The sequence below is a fragment of the Saccoglossus kowalevskii genome, chromosome 11 (assembly GCF_978046115.1).
Source record: "Saccoglossus kowalevskii chromosome 11, keSacKowa6.1, whole genome shotgun sequence".
Lineage (NCBI taxonomy): Eukaryota > Metazoa > Hemichordata > Enteropneusta > Harrimaniidae > Saccoglossus > Saccoglossus kowalevskii.
In genome coordinates, this window is record NC_140651.1 from 12826313 (window position 1) to 12844543 (window position 18231).

The 18231-nt window shown below is 37.4% G+C and overlaps 2 protein-coding genes across 3 annotated transcripts; both read right to left on the reverse strand.

Moving 5' to 3' along the window:
* Positions 1-227: 227 nt before the first annotated feature.
* Positions 228-11089, reverse strand: LOC144349959 (p53-induced death domain-containing protein 1-like). 2 transcript variants are annotated; one of them, XM_078008305.2, is made up of 10 exons: positions 10903-11089; positions 9080-9891; positions 8624-8775; positions 7419-7718; positions 6929-7114; positions 5726-6042; positions 4566-5070; positions 3824-3926; positions 3218-3481; positions 228-2643 (listed from the first exon to the last, which is right to left on the reverse strand). In XM_078008305.2, exons 2-10 carry the CDS (start codon positions 9870-9872, stop codon positions 2372-2374), a joined length of 2892 nt encoding a protein of 963 aa, XP_077864431.1. In that variant the 5' UTR covers positions 9873-9891; positions 10903-11089; the 3' UTR covers positions 228-2371. The 2 variants fall into 2 exon arrangements, with proteins under 2 accessions (XP_077864431.1, XP_085361899.1); XM_085505773.1 differs by lacking the exon at positions 3218-3481.
* A 4194-nt stretch (positions 11090-15283) lies between these two features.
* Positions 15284-16938, reverse strand: LOC102800473 (galactosylceramide sulfotransferase-like). The gene is made up of 2 exons (XM_085505207.1): positions 16921-16938; positions 15284-16378 (listed from the first exon to the last, which is right to left on the reverse strand). Exons 1-2 carry the CDS (start codon positions 16936-16938, stop codon positions 15284-15286), a joined length of 1113 nt encoding a protein of 370 aa, XP_085361333.1.
* Between the last annotated feature and the right edge of the window lie 1293 nt (positions 16939-18231).

Sequence of the window (18231 nt, forward strand, 5' to 3'; positions counted from 1 at the left end):
TTAGTAAGACATTGACAACAGCCCTCAGCCTGTAATACTTTAGTACCGAACTGACAGATGTTTCAATGTCCAAATGCAAATACATCGTGAATAATGCAGTTATATTTCAGTGTTGTTAATTCGTATGTTTTCATAGGATATGCGTAGAACAGAGAATACATATCTTCGTGAATGGATAGTGAGTTCTGCTCCTAACCACTGAAAAAAACATCTTTTGTCGTGACAACTTTTCAATTATAACAATAATGACATGGATTTATCGATCAAATGACATCAACAATGATATACAATAAATATATAGTTCAAGTTCAAATTCACACAAAATGTGATTGGCGATATCGTGCCACGTTTGTCAGTTGAAAACACAATCCACGTAATAAAAATGTTGAAAAGATATATTATAATAATAAAAAGGTATATGGTGACGTCATCAACTGTTACACAAATCAAGAAAACTGTAGGATCGAAGTCAACTGCGTTGATGATAATAATATTGCGTTATAATTCATTTATCATTTTTCAAAATTTATGCTTATTTTCCCGTACTTTCATTTTGTTCGTAAGTTCTGTTCTATCCTACTCGTGCGATGTATTAACATATCATATATACAAGGAACAAAACAGTCGAAATAGCTCCGCTGTCTTTGTGTGACAAAAACTAAGTTGATAATGCTCTGTACGATGAGATATTAACTGTATTCCTTATGACTACTAGTGTTCCCAGGGTGTTCTTTCCACATCACAACCGTGGTAGTTTATTTGGTTGATACCATGGCAAATTTAATACCATGATGATACCATAATTTAATACCATGTTGATACCATGGCAAAGTTAATACCAAGTGTCAAATCAGTTTACAAGAAGAAGTCGAATATAGCAAAATATTCAGGAAAAATAGAGAATTGACGATATCATCACGAAATCAACAAGACTGGCAGCGGTCTACCCAAGGTACCTACATACACAGTGATTGATCTGCTAGTTTTCAAGAAGAAGTCGAAAATATAATTGTTAACGGACAGACAATCATCTATATAAACAGCTCCGCTCTTTCATCTTCAATGATATCGAAGTATATATTGTACAATATATATAAGCAAAATATAAATTTATCATTCCGGTTAAAAATAGAACACTTTATCCAATACGAAATCCAACGTGTGGATGTGACGACGGAATGTGTAGAGACAACCCTCAAAGCAAAGTGTACTACGAAAAAGCTACTAACAACGGTACAATAAAACTAATAGTTTCAAAACACGAAGATTGTATAATAATTGGATTTACATGAAATGAACACGAACATGTAAATATTATGTAAATATTGAAATGGAAAAAACACTACTCATATTCCAAGTAGTGCAAACACAGATTTCATAGCAAAATTAATAACCAGATCTAACTCTGATCTGTTTACATTGCATTTCGGTATTGTAAATTGATGCAAAAAAACATGAAAAATTAATATAATATGAATTGTAGGAATATTACGAAGATACGAACACGCATCGCTGTACGCAGATGGGTACCTTGCTACGTCACAGTAACCGCCCAAAAATACAGCTTCACATAGCATGTAATGAACGCGGAATAACAATTCTAAAGAGCAGTGGTCGTCGCGCCACACATGCGCGAGATATTGGTCTTATATTGGCAAAGATGGCGACTTTGTCTTTTGCGCGGACCAACGAGTAAAAACTGATTGTGATTGGAAGGTATCGAAGGAGTCACCGGTGGTAATTAGTGCACGTCGCGCCCAGGTCAAAACTCGTACTCGTGAGTTCCATTAGAAATGCGTTTAGCATGTTTATCAGCACAAATGTCGCACATGCGCAGCGCGACGACCACCGACCGAAAGGTTTCGCACAAACACCGTGTACTTCTAGTAACATGTTTGATTTGTCAGTGCAAAAGCAAGGTTAGTATTTCAACATCGCACAGCGATGATAAGGCAAATACATTGGTATATGGAGGATTTTAAATCCTGTTTCATTATAAGCGCGTAAACAATAGTTAATACACAACACTATGATCAATAGATTTTATACTCAAATGGCCGCCGAAATCTCATCGAAAGCGAGAGAGCAACGATATTTGTTTTCACCCATAAAAGGGTTCCAGACTCTCTCGTCATCATTTATCCCATCAACGGTTCTAAATATCATCGTTATCTTCGTCACATGGATCAAGGTAACAGTGTACGTGATGGATCGAGGAGGAATGGGATAATAGTATTTGAAGATACCAGTTGCGTTTGAGTTCTATCCTACTGTCTGATGTCGTAGAGGGAGTTATAATAAATTGTATTGGATGAGTTTCTTATGTGTCTAGTAGGGAAATATAAATAACAAATCTGTATATGAATTAAATTTACTTTTTTTTTGTGTTTCCCTTTCTCGGTGCTGGTTTTGCTGCGTTGGTAACTTCCAGAGAATTACTGTAGAGGATCAGTTTAGGCCCTGTAAGTCCAGCAACCGGGCCTTGTACAGTAACCGCTGACACAGGCAGTGCTTTCCTCACAGCCGGTTTCTTAGTAGCTTTTCGTGCCAACGGTAGTTGGGTTTTAGATCTAGTGCAGTCCGTGGAAGGTGGTTGAACAACACGAGATGCAGCTTGTGTTTTCGGCCTAGTACTGGATTGACCTGTTGTAAGAAACATTTAGTTATCCCAGTAAGTAAATTGAAAGGATTCCGAATTACGGTCATTAATGAAAACAAGCCCATTTTATATTTATGTAATGTCGGTGACAATAGGGAAATTTGGAGCGCTTTTTTATATAAAAAATGTATTTATATGAGTATTCTGTGATAACGTTTCACACTCACCGCCTCTTTATTTTTTTAAGTGTGAATGTATGCCTATTGACCAAGGTAAATCAACTACTATACACGTGTTGTTACATCTATCCCTGCGTATTCCCCTTCGACAAAATAACCCAAAATTCACCTTCAGTTCACGAGATATAGTACGTGCAAGAATTTACCGCGTGCATACAAATACGTTTTCTTTTACACATGTATTGAAAAAAATCTTTGAGCAGTATTCATGAGGGACACGATCAGTGACCAGTGAGAGCAGTCCTCACTTGGCGTCGATTTGCACGGTTGAATGCGCAGTCTTCGCAAAACATATAAAATAGACCATTATATTAGGTGAAGTTTGCCATTGTGTGTATGGCTGCGTGTAGGCACATGACAACTGAAAATGTATGCATACCGAGTCCACAACATCTCTTGATAGTATGCGCCAAGTCACACCGATCTATTGCTTTAAGTGCTTCTACCAACACATAAATATCTGCTCTGTTCCCTTCCTTTTGTTTCCATTTCCGAAACATTTGGTAGATTTGCTCTTCTAAATCGCGGGAATCGTTGCTTTCTATCACGGCGAGGTCTGGATCCGAAACAGTCAACGTTCGACCTAATCTCTTCCAATCCCGGCCTAATTTTGGTGTCAGTATTTGAATTGCACTATCAACGCCTGCAAGAAGGTGACATAATATGGCAATCGTCACTTTCACCATAACGCTGATGATATTATCAACAAAACACGAAAAAATAAATATACTCAATATATCGATGGCACCTCATTCCACGGCATATTGTTACGCTATTGATGCTCAGCTGTTGCCATCGGCAACCAAGCTATAATACACAAAATAGTTAAATGTTGTTGACTTCTTTCTCAAGAATTTCAATGTAAATTTATTTCAGTACTCAACGCATCGCGATATGAGCGGCATGATTTTCACTAAATACCAGAATCCAATTTACAAGAAAACAAGTTGTTTTAGTACAAAAATGGTAATATCAGCATTCATACCTTGAGTATCCATGTCGAAGGAAAAAGCGACACCATCCGTTCCACGGGTACCTGGTGTTCCAATCGTACCAGAGATAGGAGACATAGGCGAGATATTTTCAGGCTGAGGGGAAAAAGCGGCAGACATTATACCTGATAACTTTTACTTCCCATACATAATATAAAATAATATCGCATAGATACTAGTATATGATTACAGAAACTAAGCCAAACCTAGCCATGTATACCACCTAGTGTTTTCATGTTGTCAACTCGAGGTATGTATGTCAACTCGAGGTATATATGTCAACTCGAGGTATATATGTCAACTCGAGGTATGTATGTCAACTCGAGGTATATATGTCAACCCGAGGTATATATGTCAACTCGAGGTATATATGTCAACCCGAGGTATATAGGTCAATCCTAGGTATATAAGAAGTTATTTCAATGTGGCCCTGGACAAGATCAACACACTTCAGAATTTACATTCATTTCCCATAATATATTAGCAGGACGTTCTAACTTCTAGTCGTGTCAACGAGCAGTACAACAAACATGCGGGTAGCTACACGTGCTATAAACCAATAATTTCAGAGAATACCTAATATTCAACTAGTTAGTTACTAGGGAGGAGAATCTGACTTCAATGGCAAAACTGATCGTATACTATGTGTCAAAGCCTGTATAGCATTAACTGTGGTAGTTCTTAATTCAGTTATTTATACAACTTTAATTGTAAGCACATGTAGTCTGGACGTACCTTTGGGATTCCAAACCATAACGTATCCAATATGATATCTTTCTTCTGTTTGTTCTGAGTTTTTAAGAAATCCACATGACCCGTGCAATCGTCTCCAGACGCTACGTTGCCATCGAAGGCATCTCTGGTGAGAGAGACGTGTAACATGATATGGTTGTCTCGTCGCGAATAGAAAGTGAGGTACTTTTCCCCACGTCGCTGTTCCTTAATATACTCCCCAGCTACATGCAAGTCAACCATCTCTCCTTCTGCCAAGTCAATGTCACGTGTGTAGGGGAGTGTGCCTCTCGCTTCGTACCCAGAGCTCTGTAACCTTGACAACAGAGGTTCTAGCTTCTCGCTGTTAACGCAGTCTACATACAGACTCTTGGGATTATTGACGTTTTGCAAGAGAATAAGATTGACTATTTGCCATCCTTTGCTCGACATCCTAGTTGCCATCTGCGCAATGGCCTCTACGTTGACGCCTGGTTCTGTGATGATTGTTGCATAACGACTGGCCGGCCTGCGTGTGAATTGAAAACATACGAAACGTATATGTAATGGGTGTATTTACAAAATTGGAACAAGACGTTGTAACATTCTCTGAGACGAGTGATATCAGACACGTTTGCATAACGATCAGCCATTAAGTCGTAATACAAGATTTGAAGTGTTAGTAGATTGTTGATGGAAATAATTACAAATATCGATGAACAAACCTAACAGTAACATTTGGGTTCCTTAGGAAGGAATCATTAGAAATCGATTATATTATAATATATTACGAACATATACACAGGCACACGTGAGGTTCGAACTCATGAACATGGTAAAGCGCAGTGCCACTGTAAGAAGACGCTAAAACCAACTTCTCTAATGAACGAGCCCTTAAATACCAAATGTTGTGTAATGTATTGCGCTTTGATATTCTAAGATTACAGGACTTAAATTGCTATTTTGGAAAGGTCACTGACCTTAAAATTGTATTGGAACTATTGAACGAAATATTTGATAGATATATTTACACGCCAAGAAATGATTATGTATTTATCGTTTAATTTTTTAACAATTTTAACAAGGTTTTTTGTTAAAATGTCATATTTTAACGCCCTTCAATGAAGTGTTATTTCATAATTTATGTGAAATAAATAAATAATAGAGATAATAATAATATCTACCAATGAAGCCTTGGTTCAGTAAATGACACACTGGTGATTACATCCTCGTCATGGATGACGTCATTGGTGATGTCACGCCAATTATGGTCATTGTAATCTCTGATCACTCTTAGAAGCCCTTTCTTTCTAAGTTGGACGATGGACATGTGACTGACTGCACGTAGTTCTGGCACCTGCAAACTGAGAGCGATTGGTTTTGAAAGTGCCTTCCCGTCTTGTTGTAACTTGAGTATTGTTCCCACGGCAATGTAGTCGTCTTGGTACCCACCAACAAGCTCACATGCTCGGAGTAGAGTATCTCTGTCCACGCACTGACGCTATGAATACACAATAAGAGGGATTGGGTGAGTTGTTGTAATGCCAATTTAGTATATATTGCTTGTTTCTGGTGAATTACTTTGAGTCGCAAATCAAATAAGTTATCATTATAATTATAATATAATAACGCAAATGATTATGTATCTGTCACCGTAACGCCATAAGTTACAGTGTGTCGCAATTTTGGGGTATTGCACTGGATATTTGCATCCTACCATATAAGGAAATGCGAATTCTAAATATGGAACGTTTACGCGCTTAAGTTTCCTCTAATAATACATGTAAATCAAACCTGGAAACCCCAGCGCGAAGTTTGACCGGACCCCACACACAGAAGTTTGCTAAATCTGTTCTAAACTTTTTGAATTTCGGCATTCCAATGGTGTATCCTTTGGAGGGAAAAGATGTATCGACCTCCGCTGCTCGTCGGTGATACTTCCGCTGTACTTTCTTCGTGCATACTTTGAGGTATCTTTGTAATAACACCATGATATTACGTATCCATATCAACAAAGAATACACTAAGGTAAACAGCAATTAAACTATGTTTCATAAATGCTTTTTTTATTTTTTTTAATTATTTTGAATTGCATTCTTTGAATAAAATATCTGTCTTTGACTTTTAAAAAGCACATTTCATAAATATATTGTTTTTTCATCTTCATTCGCGTCAGTGCTAGCTACATTTAGGATGAATTGTTGGTTTCATCTAAGCTCGATCTCACATTTATATCATAACTGATTGCGTATGCAATTTGAAATTTTCTTCAATCCTATTTAATATGTATAACATAATCACTAACGGTCCAATGCACGTCATCCTGTATCTGAATGAACACCTGTATATCAATTGATCACATAACGAATGTATGCACGTATATATACCTCCATTACAATGTGAATGAGGTCTTGATTTTCGTGTGGCGTCTGTACATCGACTGAGATATCATTCCGATTACAAGACACTCGGATCGTTTCAATATTAGACAATATCACCGAGTGTTGTTTCACTTTCGACACAGCTACAAGTTCGGAAAAATGTTCCACTTCCGCTTTGAAGACGTCGTCCTCCTGAAATACAAAATCAGATAAATAACCAGGTAAATAGAACAAAACACCGAGGCGTCAACACATGTTACATGATTTTAGATGACTGTTTGTGTATATGATGGTGCAAACACCTCCATAAATAGCTCTGTGTCTTTATTCGTATGCAAATATTTGGTCGTTATTTAGTCATTATCTCACTACATGTATTAGTATTTAATTATTCACTTGTTTGGTCGTTATTTAGGCATTATATCATTCGGTTGTTTATTTTATTATTTATTTATGTCATTTTTCATATACATGGTCTTTATATCGGTAGTCATACCTGCCAAGTGCTGAGATCATTCCAGGTCCCATTGTCATTGGTTGTTCTTACAACGAATTCCCGCATTCCATCGTTTCTTAGATCACCGGGGCATTGGCACATGAATATGATTGGTTTCTGAAAAAGGAATCCATCTGGAGTAAACTGCAGAAAGTCTGTCACGATAAATTCGTTATCTGCCAATACCACTGGACATGACGGTTCATTCAAGACCCTCGCTGTGATGATAACTTCTTTACTGACTGCGTTTGGTGGAATTTCAAATTTCATCTTATCAGATAATTTTATCAGCTGGGTCTTCTGTAGATTAAAAGTAGCACAGGGTGACATAACCAACATGTGGCGGCGCTCACGTAACAAATACACTCGCTGCGGTGCTTTATACAGTCATCAAAATCGACACAATAGAAGACGGCTTTCAAAGCAGTAACGTTTGGTTGTCAGAATATTACAAATCACTGAACACATCATATATTAGTATTTAGGTATTGTTCGGTTTCAATAGCATGACGTACTGTGCGTGATATATTGCGCTCTCGACGACAGGAGCCGATTATGTCAACACTCATTTTGATTTACAAATCACATTATTTAAAAGATTTGTTTCATTTGTAGTTTATTATTAACTTACTGAGACCCCCCCCCCACCGTTTTTTATGACAGCCGGGTTCGCTGCTGAAGTGCGCACCTGTTTTGATCGCATAACTGATCCATAAGTGGCGTCGGGGGGGGGGGGGTAAATCCAAGCATGCACATGGTGTAACTAAGTGATCTAAGTTTGAATACACAGACTTTTTTTCAATTATGTCTAAAGCTCAAGATAGAGGCAAGATGGTGTTCCACGGGAAAGCATATCCAATAAAATTTAACTGGCAGTGCAATCAAGTGATTGATACGCTATGTCTGGATTCGGGATTTAAATGAAGAGATGAATAATTAGAATTAGCATAAATTATCATGCTTAGATTACATACCGTTTTGATAGGCGCATTTAAGTTAGACTGACCCACATGATTGAAATATGATAATATAGAATTTATTGAAGTTTGGTCATCGGTATAGCGTTTATGATAACCACGCGTTTAATAGTTGGATCCCATTAATCGATTTCCTGGCTTTTTGTCGCAAGAACAAAAATAAAAATGTATGCGCTCGTGCCACATAAAATTAACATACGTTGTTTTAAGAAGATAGAAACTACGCACCGTTATATTTGGTGTGATACTAAATCTTAAAATGTGATCTTCATTCTGATCCAGGTTCCCATATGTTGACAATGAAGACGTGATTTGCCGTTCGGTCGTTGACCCCGTGACATTATCTTGCTGATCAGCTGATGTGATACTTGATACATCATCTACAATATTATAAGAATAATATTTTTATTTTTTTATTTTATTTTCACAGCTTTATCATTGTTTTGATTTGCAGCCGTACTTCAATAATTCATAAAGTGTTTGATATTTAATACATTGTAAATAACGAGCGATCCAAGCACATTATACGATACACCGTTCACCCACTTTTCACCGAAGCTTTTTGACACTAGAGGGCGCCACTTCCTTGAAAGAGCAAACAAGTCTATAAGAGTATAGTAACAACAGGTGGGCATAGGACACGTAATGAAATACTAGAACATTACGTAATTCCTTGCGTCTTACCTCTATCTGATGTTGTGCAAATCGAATTTGAAGAACTGTTTTGCCCATCTTGGTATATTTTTATAGCTGTGATACCTTGCTGGCAGATATCAATCGGTGGATCTTCCAGAGGGTTGCCCTCAACGTTCAACAACGTCAGCTGGTGAAGCGACGCACCGAAGTGATGCGGCAGAGCTGTGATGTGATTGGTCGATGCCTTCAGGGTCTTCAGTCTTTGTAATTCGCATATATCATCCGGGAGATTTGTGATGTCATTGTAGCTGACATCCAGTGACGTCAGGTTGATCAGATATCCGATTGACGTGGGAATGAATTTAATATTGTTGTGGCTAATGTCGAAAATTTTCAGCTGCCGGAGATTTGAGAGTTTCTCGGGAATTGAGCTGATGTTATTGTTGGAAAGATGTAGTTCAGTGAGGGCGCTGTCTCGAGGTTTGCACAACCCCGCTGGAAAATCACTGAAATTATTCCAACCTAAAAAAACCTTCGTCAGCTTCGTCAGTTTTACAATAGAGCTAGGCAGATCTTTTAATCTGTTGCCCGCGAAATCCAACAAAATCAAATTAACAAGTTTGCAGACAACAACAGGTATGTTCTCAAACTGATTGTTACTGCAGGCAATCTCTTCAAGATCGTGCATATTAATTAACTCAGGCGGAAGTGACGTCAGCATGTTGACGATCAAATTCAACCTTTTAATTCCTCGTTTCTTTGTCAAATACGGCTGTAATTGGTACAGGTTTTTACGACTCAGATTCAACTCAGAGTCTTCCGTTTGCGGCTTTTGTGCCATTTTGTTTACAGTTCGTCACCTGTAATTGTATAACAACAGAATTATGTAAACACAATCGATAAACTATACACTACAAAAACAGTAGTTTGCATCGTGATACGGCACTATTACTCAGATTAAGTAGATGCATTTGGCACTGGAATCACGTTTATTGATCATGTACATCCGTGTTTGACACTACGGAGTAAACACATACCAGACGCATTAGCAACGAAACACTTCAGCATTCGAAAGTTTTAAAACAGTGTGCGGCGATTGTGTGTCAGTAACAGGATACTGTTTCATCACTAATTACACTTCGTGCTTTTCTATGTTGAGTTCACAGTTCACGTGATCGCACGCCAATCAGAAACAATATCCCCACCCCAACTACGAGCACAATGGATTTGACCCGTTTGAATATAGATCCGATTACTCTTGGTGAATGCGTTTGACACGAGATACACGTAAACATGTGAATATCGGCATTTTCTACAGAGTGTGCCCGGCGGGATTTAGTCTAGCTCATTAGTTTGCGTTAATGTGGTCGTGATAAAATGTTTAGTGTAAGCACAAAGTCAAAAGATCAACACAGATAAGGAGTCGATGGACTGTCTGACAATAGGCTATTGTTTGTTTGTTACAGGTCTGTCGTGACCATTCTTCCAAGCCTATGTTAGTTCAGACAACCAGAATCTGTGAAATGCTATTTTTTCTCAGGTCGTTATGTCCCTTAAAGTGTTTGTGTTTACGTTTTATTCATGTGATAAATGTCCAACCTAAATTATTAATGAACTTCTAAATCCAGCCCTGTGTACATTGTTCGATCTCTTAATACACACTCCTTTGAAGGACATGATAGTCCACACTTGCATTGGTTATGCGTGAAGAAGCAAGTGTTACACTTTACGTAGAAATTCACACTGTATCTATCTCCAACTTTCCACACAATTCAGCGGACATCTTTACATGCTTTGTATAGTTCATATCTTATGTGCATACGTCATACATACATACATACATACATACAAAACTATACAATTTCCATTACCTGGTTTTTACGTGCGCTTCTTGTATCAAATGAATGAGATCATATATTGTCGACGTAAACATCTATTGAGGTTGCGTTTTCCATGTTCACAAGCCGATCTGAGTTAAATACACTCGTAGGCTTTTACAGTCCATTATTACCCCCTCTTACTAGATGTGTTAGTTCGCCAACTAACTTCGTAGAGTCATCCGGGTATCCCCCTTTATCGGCGAAGTTGTATTGGATATTTGCCAGAATTATTTTTAGGTATGTCGTAGTAGTACTTAAAAGAAGTGAATTTGTTGTTCTTCTAAACAACCAGGGAACGACAATTTAAAACTAAAAAAATGTGATTTTGCCCATGGTGCATGCCTTCCAAATTATGCCCGAATAATCGCATGTTTACGAGATTACTACAATATTTACAGTTTTCATTCTGCATATTAATGCTCCGCCTAATTTACTGTCCTTCTTTTTTAAAAGGTCTTTGCGACGAGTCGTTTACGACTGGATATGGGTTTCATGCGACGTTTACAATGGGCGTAAATTACTAATACATTGTTTGCTCGAACGAAATTTTATTACGCACTGCACGACGGCCCAGCCCTTGCAAATATTACACTCTTCCAATCAAGACATTGTATTGCTTAGGCTCATGAATTTACGTTCGGTTGAAGATAAAACAGTTTTAACTAGATAAAAATATTAGCATCCGCTGGTGCACTAAGGCGGAGACTGGCAGAAACAGCAATTTTGTTCGTGATATTTACAGTTTTCATTCACATATTAATACTCTATTTTACTGTTTTGTTCCAGAAACGAGTATATCACGATATTAACCAGTTTTACGACATATACACACGAACGATAGCGAGGGTGTATATGGAGTGAACTTGTCAAAATTTGAGTGGTATACTCGCCGCTGGTGGCGGTTATTCCTATTATATTAATTATTAAACCAAGTTCATTTAAAGTTAATTACAGAGATACAAAGGCTTCCAAAACCATGTTCAATTACTAGTATGATACGGCATCTGAAACGCTCTATTTGCAGCCGTGGGTTAATGAAACTGGTCCTGGAACTAGCGTATAACGATTATAAATTCCTCGAGCGGGAGCTCAAATTCACACCCGTATTTCGCACGCGTAATCGTCCCAATTGACATAATTTTAAAAAGGGACACTGATTTGTGACATATCAGTGCCTGACTGCGTTTTTGAGGAGCGACAACTCAAAACTCAAAATGTTATATTTGCGTTGTTCTGAAAAACTAATTCTCATGCCTTTCTTTTGAACCCCAAATACACGCCCGTGCAAGGCACATTTTGTGTCGATTTCCGTTGAAAAAAGGATTTGCCACGTTTGAAGCCTACTTCTAAGCACAAAAAACCGTGGTATACCGTCCATTTAACTATGGCTTTCCTACTTAAAAAACGCCCCCCCAGTTAATTAGAACGACGTTTTCAGACAATTGACATGTAGGTATAATATAATTATTATTATGTGTATACATATAAGAATACAAATCATTATAATTTACACACACGATGCTTTAACTACATAAACAACACACGCTATATTACGCTAACTAAGACCACTCACTATAAGGCCGTTACGTTCAAAGCGTATCCGCGCTTCCCCTCATTAAAATACAAGTTAGCTAACCAAATTCCGCGTACCCCTGATATCGACGCAGTAGTATTGGATTTCTGCCAGGGTTATTTTAAGGTATGCCGTAGTGTGTGCACGAAGTTAAGTTTGTTGTTCTTCTAAACAACGAAGGAATTAGGACGAAAAAATGTTATTTTCGTCACGCTTCTCTAAATTACAATCAAGTAATAATTTGTTTACAATAATACCGCAATATTTATCATCTCCGTATTATTAATCCACGTAATTTACTGTTCTTCTTTTGTTAAAGGGCGGTGGTTTTCGCGACGAATTCGAACACGTGCTGCACGACAGTCTCCAGCTTTGCAAAAATTACATCCTTTCAATCAAGACATTATCATGTTTAGGCTCATGATATACGATAAACATAAAACAGTTTGCAGCTAGATAAAAAATAACAACTTCGCCCAGCCCACTAAGGCAACAACATCTGACGTTTTGTTATTTATTATTATATAGTACGCAAATAAAAAAACAACAACTGTTAAATCATTATAATATTGACACACTATGATTTAACGGCGCCCAACACATGCTACATTGCGAACCCGTTGTCATGGTTTCAATCGCCGTGAAATATATACAAACAAACAAGGTAGACACGAATGGAAGGTTAATTCCAAATTACATATTTTTTTCGACATAATCAACAGGTGAGGGCGCCATAACCAGTCAGTGATTTCCAGAAACAGCCCATCTGTGTTGTCCTCAACGACTAGGGCTGAATCTGAACAACTCTGACGTCGACAACTATGTACAAGATACTCATATATATGTACATTGCTACGATTAATCCAGACAGAATGACTGGATTTGGGGTCACTGAGACAAATAATCGTAAATAATAATCAAAGTAATAACACCGAATACACGGCACGGCGCGCTGTACATGTTTCCTGTAGGACGTGTATTCGGTGCTATTTCCTTGATTTGAGATATGGGACGTGCTCTGCTATCGACCAGTGCACGACACCTTCTCGGGCACTCTTGAAGTGTACTACAGTTAACTAGTGTACACGTTATAATAGCATTATGCAACGAAGTTATCGGTATTTACTGAATTGGGGGAGGGCAGCCATCCTGAATGCTCGGCAAACATCGCAAATTCATCCCAGCTAACAATTTATTATCACTCGTATGCTAGTTGATTGTTCATCTACTAGGTAATTATATGAAAAGGCAGAACTTGAGCACCCTTTCAATTTTGAGTAACTTAGCCAACAATTAAATCGTTCATAAACCTAGGTATTATTTTTATTCGCTACAATAAATCCCGTCATGCACCATTGTTCGAATTCTGCTTTGACAGCTCGATGAGCCCAACTAACCAGAGGAGAACGTAACGTTGCCGGGAAGTTCGCTCAAGCTTCAAAGTAACTCGAATAAAACAGTTGTTTTATAAATTCGAAAAAGAATGGAATAATGGCTATATAGAAGGCAACTCTGATTAATTTTAATGGAATATGCGTCACATCGAATTAAGAAATAACCAACTCTAGGGCTGAGTATATCACGATATTTTAGTCAGTTTCATGATATTAACACGAGTGATACCGAGGGTGTATATAAAGTGAATTTGTCCAAGTCGAGTTTCATAGCTGTCTCTGGCGTGGGTATTATTGTTATTATACAAACTTCGTGATGGAGGTAATCCAGAGACACGCAAATAACCACGTGTTCAGGTTTAAATATTGGCACAATACAGGAAGATGGGCACGAGAGGGCGCCTTCCGATCTGAATGGAACGTTTCAAAGCCAGTCGTCGGCAGGCAGCAACGTCCTTTTTACGAATAAATGAAATCATTTTAGCAATTTCATCATAGAATACTCCTCAACGAACCTTAAACAAGTGACATACAAATTGTGAAAATTCAGTGTTTATTTTATTTATGCTACCATATGCCAAACGTGTTTCAAAAACACTTTTACAATTAAGTTTTTCGATTATTTTCTCAGCTCGCAACGATAGAATCAATTAATTTATAACTAATATTAGCTACTAACAACATAAACAACAGAAAATTATGTATAATAATAATAATAATAATAATAATAATAATAATAATAATAATAATAATAATAATAATAATAATAATAATAATAATAATAATAATAATAATAATAATAATAATAATAATAATAAAACAGAAATAAATAATGAGAAGTTAAACTACACTTTTTGTCGACGATATTTTAATTACTCATATCACATATACGTGATGGCATGCAGGCATATTGATGACATGCAGTTATCAGTTACTACTGTTAATGAAAGTTGAGCAGTTTTCCATGCGATGAGTCAGTTCATACTAATAGATAGCACAGTATATAAATGGCCGCCGAGATCACGTTGTGGGCAATATGGCCACGATACTTGTTGTTGCCCTTCAAATAAATAGCGTACCAGTCGCTTGTATCATGCGGTCACCATAACTGACTTTTTGTGTTCCAAACCTCACTTTTATGTTGATGGACCGTATTAGTAGCGAATCCAACTGTGGCCTGAAAGTTAGGACTGGAACGTCAATGGCCGCCGCGTGATAAGAGTGACACTTTTGTACGGTAGTCATCGCGCTCACTATTCGTAATACCATGGTCACTTAGGTGCGGAAAACAGTGGGCGCAAAAGACACTCTTGGCGGCAAACTGTGCCTCAGATTTATTTTAGTGACGCTTTGTACATTCTGTAACAATTGGAAAGCGAATAGTACTTTATAGACCGAGTATGTTTTAGAATGCATTTCGGTCTTGTCGAATTGCTATATGTTTATACCAATCGTTACTGGAGTACGCCAAATGCTGGCAAAATGTAGAATTATTTTTACTAGTGAATTCTAGTTGTTTTGATTTATATGCCTTGTTAACAACTACTTTTTGTGACGTACTACACCAGTTGTTAATTTCACGTAGGCGATGCCTGAAGAAAGCCAAGTCAGCTTCAAATCCGGGTCCATACTGCTCTATTCGCGTCCAAAGCCGTTCATAAAAATACTGATATAACAAAACATCGGCTCTGGACCACTTGTAAATTTTTGGACGAAAATCATCTGTAATATTCTCACGATGCCCACGTTGATTTTTTACTAAATACAGTATATCGTCAAAACTCCAATGTAGAATACGTTTTAACAGCACAAGCGACTCATCAAAATATTCGGCTATTAGAACAAGGTCAAACTCTTTATCAAGTTTTAGAATTGTTTCGTTTATAATAGTTTCATTAGCTGTTTCACTGAGCGTTAATCCCAAGTCCACGATCTGATTATTTCTACTTCCGGCATTTCCGCCGTTTTCAAATTTGGTGGCGTTTTCTGTGAATAATCTAAGTCCATTCATTACACGTTTTCTTTGCCTGAAAAAGTTCATGTGAGATTCTATTTGTCTCGCTGGTTCTCGTAAAATGGTGATATACTTAGGGTTGCTTTCCATGAATGAACCAATCCGACGCCTGGAATAAGTCACGTGCCCAGTAAGGATGTTGTACTTAAACGAAGAAGAATTGCCCGTGTTCCCAATCGGTGGTAAAAACCGTGACGGGCGGAGAGCTGTTTTCCTCAAATGACCATTATCCCTGTTTAACCTCGAAAATAGAAAAGACAGTCGATTTTTGTAACCATAGCGACAAAGTATACAATGCAAGGACGTGCTCGCTGTCTTATGTGTTTTGATATACACGATATTGTTGATCGGTTTCAAATGAATTTTTCCAAGAAACGCAGACTGTGGTTCTATCGACTTGATAGGTGATACATCGATATCTCTGGACAACACGATGCTGTACCACACCATTGCAGTGACGTTGATCAGAAGGACCGTGAGGAAGAACTGAAAAACACAAAATAAATGAAATTGTATACCCCAGTGCACATCAAAAATGCTGTTTCTAGAAATTACGTATTTTCCACTGTTACGCTCAGAGGTAATGGATGAATAAAGGCATAAAAAACAAGAAACAAGCAAATTCTCATATAGCTAAGCCAATATTATTTCACAACACCAACAAAATGATCACTGTATCAACTCATTGACACGCACTAATTTGCTTGTTATCGCCATCAATACGCCAACTACCATAATTACCCATATTTAACCATAGTAATACAGTATTTTACAGTGTTACATACGCCCTCCAGGGCCGCATCGTTGAGTACAGTCCAAACTACACACACTTGCCATAATTTCTGAAGAATTAATTAAGCATAATTATCCCCCAAAACAAGTAACGTCGTTTTTTGCCTGGATATCGAAATATGTAAGCAATTTTGTATGTACGTGTTTGTATATGCTACATATGCATAGAGAAGTATTACATTTATCGTCCATCTTGTTGTAACAACTAAAACAATAAGTCGGACATGTTTACTTACAAGCTGTGCTGATTCCATCTTTGTTCATGCGAGGACTTGCATATATAATAAACACTATCGTTAACAGGCCAACACGCCATGAAGTTTTATAGCGTGAGCCCTTCTGCTTTGGTTCGACCTCCCACGTGTATTCCTATTATGATATCTAGTTGTCGCCATTTATATCCAGAGAAAATAAGTTGAAACCTCTGCTATGTGGAAATAAAATTCTGTGCATCAATGAAGCGAAGTCGTTTACGCATTTTATTCGTGTTTACGAAACGTCGTCGGTTCGGGTATGGTTGAAACAAATATTTTGCAATGAATCTCGACAGCATATTTGTCTGTCTGGTGTATGACTCGAACTCATTTCAATATGTGGCGTATACATACCACGTGTTGTGATTTAAATTTGGATTGAATTATTGGTATGTTAATATCAGCTCTAGTCTGGTTAGTAGATACTGGACATACTGGAAAATCATCATCTAAATTGATAATTGGACTGGACAAAAACGTACAGCCATGCTCTCATCATAAAATACCGAGCTTGTCACACACTAGTGAGCAGAAGAAGCGCTCAATTGTTCAATCCATACCACATTAATTTGTATGCATATTTTAATAAACTATAGAAAAGTGGAAATTAACGCGCTATTACAACAGGCATAAGAGAATTTGTAATTTGCTATTGTATATTAATTATGAACACAAAACAAGAAAATAGGCGTTGGAAACTATTATAACGTGCTGTATTAATACCAATTCTTCGTCAGCTTCGCTATCATGTAATTAACATAAACGAATTATGAACATGTAATAATATGGCGAAATGTTTCTAGAAAACTAATTAATGGTCGTCAAAAACAGCGCCCACATTTCGAATACTTCGAATATTTCGAATCTGCTAATGAAGTATTCTACATCAGACTTCTTTAAAACGTGTAACATTATCGGGGGAAAAATACTAATAATTGTATTATATGGCAGCTTTTGTAAAATTACTTTCTCATGCGTTTCGTTTGAGCCCAATTACCCAATTGTCGCAATGTCCGTAGCGCAAAATAAAATTTTCGTTTCACTTAACAAAATAACTTAACCTTACCGTGTGTTCTTTACGTTTATGACCTACTTCTAAACACAGAAAATCGTGGAATATCAGGTTTATTAGACCAGCGTGCATAAAATAAATCTGCCTCTCATCCAATCACAATCGTACATTTACAGGGGTGACACACTGACACACGCGCTTGTTTCAATTGTCATACCCGGTTGTCTCATTATTCATACCCAATAAATATAACTTTGTATGAAATGTATTCGCAAATTCAC

Excerpts from the sequence above, each read along its gene's own strand:
- LOC144349959 (XM_078008305.2), bottom strand. The coding sequence starts at position 9,872 with ATGGCACAAAAGCCGCAAACGGAAGACTCTGAGTTGAATCTGAGTCGT. Across the intron at positions 5,071-5,725 it reads ACTGAACCAAGGCTTCATTG|GCCGGCCAGTCGTTATGCAA; the intron begins GTAGATATTATT and ends ATTCACACGCAG. Across the intron at positions 3,927-4,565 it reads TATGGTTTGGAATCCCAAAG|CCTGAAAATATCTCGCCTAT; the intron begins GTACGTCCAGAC and ends TTTTCCCCTCAG.